General features: G+C 29.2%; 1 protein-coding gene across 1 annotated transcript; it reads right to left on the reverse strand.

The window, feature by feature from the left end:
* Positions 1-905: 905 nt before the first annotated feature.
* On the reverse strand, positions 906-4,005 carry LOC103496268 (aspartic proteinase NANA, chloroplast). Its single transcript, XM_008458051.3, has 2 exons — positions 3,202-4,005; positions 906-1,791 (listed from the first exon to the last, which is right to left on the reverse strand). Exons 1-2 carry the CDS (start codon positions 3,951-3,953, stop codon positions 951-953), a joined length of 1,593 nt encoding a protein of 530 aa, XP_008456273.2. The 5' UTR covers positions 3,954-4,005; the 3' UTR covers positions 906-950.
* Between the last annotated feature and the right edge of the window lie 7,845 nt (positions 4,006-11,850).

Here is an 11,850-nt window from a genome sequence, read left to right on the forward strand (position 1 = left end):
AAAATAATTTTTGACACATTGTTTTTGGTTGCTAGATAGCAGTTAGAAAGCTCTGACCATGTTTTGGGCGTGGGCAAAAAAGAAACAAATATTATCGACCCATCATTCTTGGCCAACAATCAAATTTTTATAAAAGAAAAGTATTTGACACAGCATATATATACTTTTGCCAATAAATTTAGCGTGGGGAGAAGTTGTCTTTTTTACAAAAAAAAAAATGTTGGTAGAAATAGGTTCTGCTCGCGAAACAAATGTGGATAGAAATTCTATTTTTGCTAATATGATGATGATCGTGTGTCTACAAGTTTAATTGCCATGGACAGTTCTGCCCACGTAACGTAAAAAACAAGGCAAATGAAAAGACGAGGGGGTTTCAGCCATGAAGCATGCCCACACAAAAATAATATCTATAGATGCTTTGTCCACATTTTCCTTAAGATCTGCCCACTTTTTGTAGTACATCAATAGTAGAAATGGTAGAAGGTAGGGATTAAACTTGCTTCCAAACTCTAGTGATCGACTAAAGTTTTCAACCAATCATGAAATTATCTTTATATTATATATTAATTAATTTGTTTAACAATCATTCCCTATATGGATCAAATTTATTAGAAAGGGAGGAACCAAAGAATATCTCTTCTTTTTATCTTTTCTAGTAAATATTATTCAAGATACAATCATCTTCTTCTTCAACTCTTTACACAAGAAAGAAAATTAAAAAAAAAAAATCTCCACTCTCCAAGTTATTCCAAAATGAAAAAGGAAAAAATAAAAAGAAAAGACATATATTGTGTATGTATAGAAAAGGAAAATTAAAGAGAAATTTGAGATGGTATATATTTCAATAATAAGATAGATGTATTAGTTAATAATAGAAACAAAAAAATTATAATAAAAATTGAAAATGAAAATAATTAATTATGATGAAGTTTGTATTATTATTATTTCTTTTAGATGCATTCGGAAGCGGCAAAACCGACTCTTCTCTTTTGGAAATCAAATTGCCAAAGGTGATTTTGCTGAAGAATATTTCCAATGATATTGAGGGACGGAAAAGGCATCGAAACGATTCCAATACAACTAATGAATTCCCCCACCGACACAATGTAGCTTTTGGTCGGCGGCTCAAACACCGTTCCGTCACCGAAATGGAATCGGAGCTTCGGCGCCATGTCGTGAGTGTATTGGCTATTATTGAAGCAAAAATTGAAAGGTTCGATCTCAATTTGCTGAAATTGCTTCAATCTCGAAGTCAAAACTTCCATTACCACATCGAAAGCAGGAGTGGCAAGCACAGTGAGACTAGTACCGGAATCGATGATGGTACCGCAGCCTTTATAGCTGTCCCAAACACGAGGAGGGATGTTGAGCATTTGGCCGTCGGCGGAGATACCGATGAGATCGACGCCGTAGAAGCTGCTGTAAGGGTCGCCAACGTAGAGTTTGGTGTAGGACATTTTGGCGGGAGGTTTAGCAGAGGAAGTGGAGGCGGAAGTGGAAGGGGTAGGAACGCCGAGGACGAAGTAACTGACAGCTCTTCGATCGGTGAGATGATCGACAAGGCAGTAAGAGAAGCCGCCGCCGTTGGCGTTTTCTGCGGCTTTGTAAGTTAAAGAATAGGAGCTAGTGCCTAAGCCCATGACACCGTCGGCTCCATCGAAAACGTTGCCTTGGACGATTTCCGTACATCCTATTATGGAATTACGGAGTTGTTTTTCTTTTCCGTTTGTTAAGCCTACAGTTAGAGTCTCCCATGCGAATATTCCCTTTGCACTTGCACCTCCTGCGTAGCTGTTTTTAATACCAAAGAAACCAAAATTATATCCCTTTTAAAAGAATTCAAAAATAAAAAAATTAAACTTTTTATGAAGCTTTCCTAAATATACAAATGGTAACAAAACTAATAGATTTAGTCAATTTTAAATATTTCATATTTTCATATTTTTTTTGCAATTTTTCTATTTTTTTGTTTTTCCCTTCTTACGTGCATGTAAGGATAGTATACCTATTTTGAAAAAAAAAAATTAAAAAATAGTTTAGATTAGAATATCCAAATCTATACCAAATTTTGAAAAAAAAGTCGTTTAGATTTAGGATTCTAAATCACAAACGATCTTGTAAACGAATCAAACGATGGTGTCAACGAATCAAACGATCGTGTAACGAATCAAACAATCGTATCAAACAATCGTATCAAACGAACGAACGATTGTGTAACAAATCAAACGAACGTATCAAACGAACGATCGTGTAACAAATCAAACGATCGTATCAAACGAACGATCGTGTAAGAAATCAAACGATCGTATCAAACGAACGATCGTGTAAGAAATCAAACGATCATCAAACGATCGTGTCCAACGGATCGTGTAAGAAATCAAACGATCATCAAACGATCGTGTCCAACGGATCGTGTAAGAAATCAAACGATCGTGTCCAACGGATCGTGTAAGAAATCAAACGATCGTGTCCAACGGATCGTGTAAGAAATCAAACGATCGTGTCCAACGGATCGTGTAAGAAATCAAACGATCGTGTCCAACGGATCGTGTAAGAAATCAAACGATCGTGTCCAACGGATCGTGTAAGAAATCAAACGATCGTGTCCAACGGATCGTGTAAGAAATCAAACGATCGTGTCCAACGGATCGTGTAAGAAATCAAACGATCGTGTCCAACGGATCGTGTAAGAAATCAAACGATCGTGTCCAACGGATCGTGTAAGAAATCAAACGATCGTGTCCAACGGATCGTGTAAGAAATCAAACGATCGTGTCCAACGGATCGTGTAAGAAATCAAACGATCGTGTCCAACGGATCGTGTAAGAAATCAAACGATCGTGTCCAACAGATCGTGTAAGAAATCAAACGATCGTGTCCAACAGATCGTGTAAGAAATCAAACGATCGTATCAAACGGATCGTGTAAGAAATCAAACGATCGTATCAAACGGATCGTGTAACAAATCAAACAATCGTATCAAACGGATCGTGTAACAAATCAAACGACCGTATCAAACAGATCGTGTAACAAATCAAACGATCGTATCAAATGAACGATCGTGTAACAAATCAAACAAATACTTTCTCGTTTTTTTATATTTTTTAAAATACCCCAAACTTTTTATTTATTTGATTATGGTTTTTTATTTTTTATAGAATTAATTAGGAAAATACAGAGTGTAGGCATGTACGTACCTACCTGTAATCATAGACACAAGGACTAGTTGGGGTGTCGCATTCCGCAACAGCAAACAATTCCGCAAGATTATTTGTACACATCGTTGAGCTGCAAGAAACTGTCTTAAAAGTAGACGACTGATTCGCCAATAACGCATGTCTAAATCTCTGTTTCTTTTCATTTTTGCTTTTATGATTCACGTTACCGCTACAATTCCCAAAACACCTTCGATATCTACATTTCAACCACGTTAAATCGCTCCCTGTATCCGCAATCAACATAAACGTTTGCGCCGGTGTTCCCACCTTCAATTGTACGAAATACTCACTACTCCCAAAATCTGCACCCGAAATCATTTTCATTCCTATCGGCGTCGACGTTGCCGGTGGAAGTATTGCACTCTTTGCCACCTCTACCTGTGTCGCCGCCTCTGCCTCTGCCCTCAACCTCGCATCCTCAATTTGCTTCTGGTTCATGGATTTGGAGATGGAGCGGTGACGATTGCGGTCGTGTTCATGAATGTCTTTCATTCTTTCATGAAGATCTTGGATTTTCATATCACCGTTAAGCTTTTCGGAGACTTGTGGATGGTGACGGTGAAGTAGATCAAATCTGATTGTTTGTTGTTCGTCTTCGTCGTCATTGTTGTTGTAGTTGTTGGCTTCGTCGCCCAATGCAAAGAGGAAGGAGGAGGAGAAGGATAAGAAGAAGAGGAGGAGGAAGAAGAAACAAAAATTTGAAATAGGCGACATTGGCTTCCTGTAACCTAACATACAAAACAGAGAGTGTAATGTTAGAGAGATGGAGCAACAAGAAAGATGACAATGACGGACTTAAAAACTAAGAAATTTAACTGAAAATGATTAAATTTAGATTCCCTATTCATCCGTTTTTTTTCCTTTCTTCCCGTTTTTTATAACAAACTAATTCTCTCTTAACCATTTCTTCTGTTTTTGTTTTTGTTTTTCTTTTAAATCTTTATTTGACTTATTAAAATAGGTTTTTGGGTGTAATTACAAATATCATCCCTCACTATACCCTAACCTAAACTTAGCTTACTTCAAATTAATTATGACAATTGAATCATCAAACACTTTCTCATTCAATTTATAGCTTCCACCTATTTCTTTTTTTTTTTTTTTTTTGAAGACAATCGTTATAAATGAAAAAATAGTAAAAACATTTATTAAAATATAACACAAGGATATTATATTTGCAAAATAGAAAACATTAACCCGTCAACTAGTAAAATTATTTAAAATTTTAAATATGTTGTTTAGTGGTTATCACGGATAGAAACTACAACTGATGATAGTCGCTACCAATGATTACAACTTATATAGCACATTTCTCTAATTGAAAACTATTAGTAATGACAACTATAAGTGATGGTTACTATCAGTGATAGCTTTCAATTTCGAGAAATAAGAAGAAACCTCTTGTAGTTGAGTGTAGAGTTTTGTCTTTTTACCAATTTTTGTATTATATGTACCATTATATTTTATTCTTGCGTTATACAATTATATTTTGCTTAAATGTCATTTATGCAATTCACCCGTAAATCCTATCATTTTATGTGTTTTGGTATTTCTTAGAATAAGTTTGAAAATGTGGGAGGGGTTGTAGTTAAATTGACTTTGGTTCACTTGTTTTTTAAAAATTTTATACTACAGTTGAATGTTTAGTTGTTGATCCATGTGATTTAGAATTCTAAAGTTCACAAGAGACCATGTGAAAGATAAAAATACTTTAATAATAAGATGAAAATATTTATGAATTGAAATTATTAAAAACATTTTAATTAGATTTAATTAAAAGTGTTCAAAAGCGGACAATTTTAATTGTATGTAAAGGGGATATATAAAATCAAACATTATACGACTGATTTTGGATAACAATGACTTATTTTCATGTGTTACTTAAGGATATGTATAGTTAGAAGTTTCAAATGTAATATCTTTTATCAATTCAATGTTTCATATCAATTAAACTATGATATGTTAATATTGGCTAATGAAATATAGGAGTTGAAAAAACAAAAAGTTAAAAATACTATTTTTTCTGTGCTTATAAAATTGGTACTTATTCAATTTTACTCCATAAATTTCTATAAAACTTAAATTTAGTCTCCCAACATTAATTTAGGGATATTTTTCTAAGAAAAATGTAATCTATTCATAATACTTACTTGCATAGAAATTATAAACTTCATTTGAATTTATTTTTCTTCCTTCAAATTCAAAAGGATGGTTATGGAATAATAGACCACGCAATTAAATAAAATATATCTATAAAAAAGAAATCACTATCATACAAATAATGCAATTTTCTTTTAACAAATAAATTAATATCTTTGGGTATACCCTTGTCAACATTTCAACTAATTAACTTCATCTTTGTCCTTATTTTTTATATTTAAAAATATTGCATTTAAGAAGATTTTTTTTTAAAAAAAAATAACCATCAATATTTTAAATTCTCTAGCACATGCAATGGTGTCGTAAGAACATATTTGTTTCTCAATCACCGAATTGACTTTGGTGGTCTTAATTATCAATAATTTATACTAAGCTTCAATAAACAATTAACAACTTTTAATACGACTTAAATACTTCAATATGGTTGATATAGGCGTCATTCAATTAATGTAATGTATATATTTTCATTCAAGAGATCAAAAAGTTTTTAAACCCTTCATTCAACATATGTGTTATATAAAAATTATTTTTAATAAATGAAAATAAATTTCTTTGTTTGAGAATTAACTTTTCTTAAAACAGAGTTTTTCCATAACATTGTTTTAGATATTCGTTCAAAAAAAAAAAAAATCATGTAAAAGTTATATTTTTTAAAAGAAAGATTATAAAAAGTTGAAATATAAAAACATCACGAAATATTTCAGAAATAATTATTTTAACTGTGTTAAAAAGAAAACTTTTTTTCTTTTTTTTGTAACTTTACAATATAATTATGATCACGAGTCATTAATTACTACTTTTGTTAAATATATATAGTTCACGTGCAAATGCTATTTCACGAAACATCTTGAACGCAAATGAATGTTGTCTAATAAATTTATAATATTACATTTTTTGAATAATTTATTCAAAGTATCTTTACTTAACTGTTTCAAAATTAGTTGTCAATAACTACTAATTTATTTGTATATATATATATATATAAATAAAAGATATTATCTATATTTATCTATATGTTAATCTAAGTTTATTTGCTAATAGTATACCAACTTTATCAAAACATTTAGATCTTAAAGAATCGATTGCATCGAGAAAATTTAAATAAAAATAAGGTCGAAAATAAATAAACTTAGATCATTAAAAATAAGTTTAGTACCCATATGTTAAGGAATAAACAAGTCATTGTTTGATACAAGGTTTTGCAGCTTAAACATAAGATAAGCTATTATTTATGTTCAAGAACTCTAGACATTTAAATTGATAACTTTTTTTCATGTCCACTTTCCTCTCTTTTATTGCATTTATTTGTCCTTTTATTTTATATATTCTTAAAATTAATTAATAGATTAATTACATTTATATATATATATACATATATATATATATATATATATATATTTTTATTTTTTTTTTGAAACAGTTTCATATATTTACCCTTTATTTTAATAAATTAGTTTATATATACCTATAAATACTCATACTTATTTTTAAATTAACAGTAAAAAGCTGATAAAATAAAGCTATACATAAATTAATTAATTGAAAACTATTTTAATGTAACGAAACACCAAATTATTTATGGTCAGTATAACAAAATCCATAAAATTAATCATTTTTTAAATATTTTAGGTTTGTCCTTCCACATTTCTTTCTTCCGCGATTCATCTTCCCTGTGATTTCGTCTTTCTTCTTTCCTCTTTTTCTTTTCTGCGATTTTTTTCATCATCTTTTTTATTTTTCAATTCTTTATTTACGTCGTTTAATCTTTCAATCGTTTTTTTTTTCTTTTGTTGTTCTTTTTTTTCGCTTCGATTTCTTTCCATGACCTTTCTACTTTTCCTTTTTCTTTACGCGTTTGTATTTGGGTAACCAAATCTAAACGACTTTGTATAAGTTTAAAAAATAGCAAAATCTAATGTGTATAAGACTGTGTAAAAAAAATAGCAAAATCTAGAAGATCTTGTAAAAAAAACCTTGAAAAAAACTATTTAAATTGGAGTAACCAAATGTAAACGAGTAAAAAAAGTAAACGTAAAAAAAAAAAAAGATTGTGTATAAACAATATTGAAAAAAAATTGAGTAGCCAAATGTAAACGACTAAAAAAGTAAACGATCGTGTAAAAAAAATAAAAGATCGTGTATAAAAAATCTTGAAAAAAAATTCATTTGGATTGAAGTAGCCAAATGTAAATGATTGTGTAAAAAAAAAAGTAAACGATCATGTAAAAAAAAGTAAACGATAATGTAAAAAAAAGTAAACGATCATGTAAAAAAATCTAAATGATCGCGTACCAAAATAATTTTAAAAATCGTGTACCAAATTCTAAAAAAAATCATTTAGATTTGACGATTGTGTAACAAAATTAAACGATAGAATTAAAAAACCCATATCTAAATGATCATGTATAAATTGTAGCCATATTTAAACGATCGCCCTTGTAGCCATTATCTACACGATCACGTATAAATTATAGTTATATCTAAACGATCAATAACCAAAACAAAACGATTGCAAATATATTAGGCGTGCGTTGTTGACGGAACATTTTTGGTATTTTACACGATGGTCCTTTGAACTTTTTCCATTTTCGGAATTGTTATAGAATGTAAATATTTTGCCTTTTTTTTTATTTTGAAAAGATCCTTAATTAATTATGTTTGTAGTTAGTTAACTATAATTATGATTAATATAATATGAATTTATTTCTTAATAATATCAATTTATTTATCATTGTTGATCAATTAGAATTCATCGTTTAGTTTATAATCGATTTATCAAATTTATTCCATCTAATTACTCATTTTACAATTACTTGTAACTAAAAGTATTAATTGATTATTAAATAATTAAGCTTTTTTTAAAAAAAATTGAATTCAATTTATGTTTATCGGTTAATATATTAAAATTTTATAGAGTTTTTATGATTAATTTCACAAATGAAATAGAAAAATAATTTATTTTCACACATTCTTAATAATATTTTCATGTACAACCAAACATATGGATTCTTAATTTTCAGTTATCTTATTCTCATATTAAGTCCCTCAATATAAACAATCCTCAAGAAACTTCTTATCATGAGAGATAATAAGAGGCTGGTTTGTATGTTCCAAGATTTAGGTCCTCATGTGGACTTGGGTGAGGGATGTGTGTAGTGCAAGCTAACTTGGATCTACCCTTGGCTAGCTTTTAATTTGAAATGAGTACAATATTTGATTGCGGGAGCTAATTAATTCACAGTGTAGTTTCATCATTTATTAACGAACATTATATTATGAGAAATAAGACATTTTTGAACTACAATGCATGTAATCAATTTTTTCTTTTTAAAGAATGATTTGTTACATTTTACTCCTTTCCTTTCCATGTACTTTTCTTCTTGGAATCGCTCGTTCGCTGGCCCATTTAGCATTGGTTGTTGCAATACATCGCGTTTGGTTCCAAGATTGACCTTCTTATATCGCTTTGATGTTATTTTAGTGGACTCTCTTATCCTTTGATTATATATGAAAGAAGAAGTCATTAATATCATTTTATTTTAGAGGAATTGTCAAAAAAAAAGAGAAAGGATGAGAAATAAATTTGCGCCCAAAAAGAGAATATGCGTCCGAGAAGAGGAAAAGAGAAGACGAAAGCGTGAATATGAGAAGTCATACCGACATAAAAAGAGAAACGATGAGAAATAAATTTGAGAATAGAACGATAGAAACTAGTTTTTTCTGTTTCCACTAATTCTTAATTAGAAAAGAAATGTTTCTAATTATTTTGAAAACAAGAAATGAAAATCGTCACCAAACACGTCGGTTTCTTAAAAAAATTAGAAACATAAATAAAAAAACAGAACACAAAAAGCTTAACAAACTGACCAATAATTAAGTGAGAGATTTTGTTGGATTTTTGAAAACTTAATAAGACGTTGAATAAAATAGCAAATATATTATTTGGAACCAAAATATGTTGCTGTTTTGTGGCGTTGGTGTTCGTGGGTCAGACCTTTTGTCTACGTGCCCAGCTGGCAGGAAACTAATGGCTACGACATTGTCAAAATCAAATCCCCAATATCTCTCTTTTATAAACTTAATTTTCAATTCAATTACGTGTAAGTTTCTGGTGCTTAAACCATTTGGAAATTCACTTTTGTCCTTTTCTCCACACAATATGAACTATTAATTCGACTCCATCTAATCTAATGCTTATCCACCAATTAAGATGTTAATTATAATCATTTTTTTTATAGTCAAATATTTGGTTCGTTTTTTTTTCATCTAACTTCTTCCAATATTATATTTTAGAAAAGTTAAATACATTCAAAAAAAGAGAAACCATAACAAATGGTAAATTTTACAAAAATATTATAAAATAAAGTAAGATTTTAAATTCCATCGGACATTGATAGATACTATATCTATCAGTGATATTAATAAACAATAATAGAAATTTATCATATTTATTATCCATAAAATCTAAAATTTTGGTATATTTTATAAATATTTTGGTTTATTTTACTACATTTCAAAAATATCTCTTAAAAAAAATATGATTGATTTTTTTATTTAAAATTATATTCATTTAGATCAAATCACCGTCTTTAACCATTATACTATGTTTATATTAGAAAAAGTAAATTAATAATATTACTATAATAATTTACATAAAAAGGAAAATTTTCACACACAAGGTTGAAAATCAACATTAAATATGTTAGGAAGTAAACAAATCAACCACATAATCTCCTAACAACATTATGAATAAGCAACTAATAATTTAACTATTCATAATAATCAACATATGTTTTCAATATAGAATACTAATATCAAAGAACTCAATGAGATTATAATGAAAAGATGATGATAGTTCAATTTTTCTTTTTAGAAAATTAAGATTTATTGTTAGCTATTAGTTTCTTTTTAAAAAATATTTATAAAATATAGTAAATATCACAACTTATCAATGATAGATTGCATATTACTCTACTATTTGAATCTATCGCGACACAAATAGTCGTCTATCGCATACAGTAAGTAAAAATTTGTTATATTTGTAAATATTTTTTTTTGTTTGTTTTGATATATTTGAAAACCTCCTTTCCATTCATATATTTTCCATTAAAAGTTTTTGATAGGCATGTATTTGTTCACATTGGCAAAAGTTTGATTCTACTCTGATTTATTTTACTTTTGATTCTACTCTGATTTATTTAAGATACAAAATTAACACTTGTAGTAATTAACTAACAGTTAAAAAATATTAAAAAGAAAAAAATTGAGACAAATTTAGTAGACAATTATATATACCATTAGAAAGAAGAACAAGAAGAACAGATTTACTACTGTCTAAGATAAAAGTTCTTCTGATTATGTAACACCCCATAAATTTAAGGAACTTACTTTGAGTGTTACATTAAGTGGAATTGGAAGTTAAGGAATTTATTCGATTGCTTTGTGTTGGATTAATTAAATATATATACATGAGTGTGTATATTTAATTAAAGATTATGGAGTTTGGTAGAATTTGTTTTTAATTAAGACTTGAGAGTCAAGTATCCCAAGTTGTTCAAAGGTTAGAACTTTCGAGGACGAACGTTTAATAAAGGAGGGAAGATTGAAACTCCAATAAATCGTAATTACAAAAATGCCATCCAAATAAAGAGGCTATAAAAATGTGAAGGAACTTGCTTGGACTTTTTCTTTCATTGTCTTCGTCGTCAATCGTTTACATCATGGTAACTACTTCAACAGAACTTTCGCGATCGACGATTTGCCTTGCATCCAAAAAAGTTTGAATCTATATTCATTTCGATCTATCTCCATCATCCACATATATCTAGCACCATATATATCACATACAAAAAGGTTTTAATCTATATTCATTTCCATCAATCTATATCTATCGCGATCTATCGCACATACAAACATGTCTGTTTCTATAGTGATTGCATATATTTCATTTAATGTAATTTATACTAGTCTTCTTTTTTTACAAATAGATGGTGAGCAAGAATAAAAAAGGTCTGAGTCTATATTCATTTCAATCTATCTCGACCACCCACATATATGTACCACGATTTATATCACATACAAACAAGCCTTAATCTATATTTATTTCGTTCAATCTATATCTATCGCGATCTATGCCACATACAGACATGTCTGTTTCTAGACTGTTTGTATAATTTATATTAGTCTTCTTTTTTACAAATAGATGGTGAGCAAGAATCAACAATCATCGTGTAGCAAATCAATAAGGTGTAAAGCAAAGACAGAAGAAAGTAAAGTAAAGAAAGAAAAAGAAAAAAAGGTAACAAACTAGAATGTGAATATCTGTATGTATAGCGTTGTATATTTCTGTATCTCTTTTTTTATAGCGCTTTGCATTTGTAAATTTTTTTAAACTTGCCCTTGTTTGAAACATACTATTTATTATGTCATTCAACAGGTGAAACACTATCCAAATGACATTATTATGGAAAAT

The sequence above is a fragment of the Cucumis melo genome, chromosome 11, assembly GCF_025177605.1.
Source record: "Cucumis melo cultivar AY chromosome 11, USDA_Cmelo_AY_1.0, whole genome shotgun sequence".
Lineage (NCBI taxonomy): Eukaryota > Viridiplantae > Streptophyta > Magnoliopsida > Cucurbitales > Cucurbitaceae > Cucumis > Cucumis melo.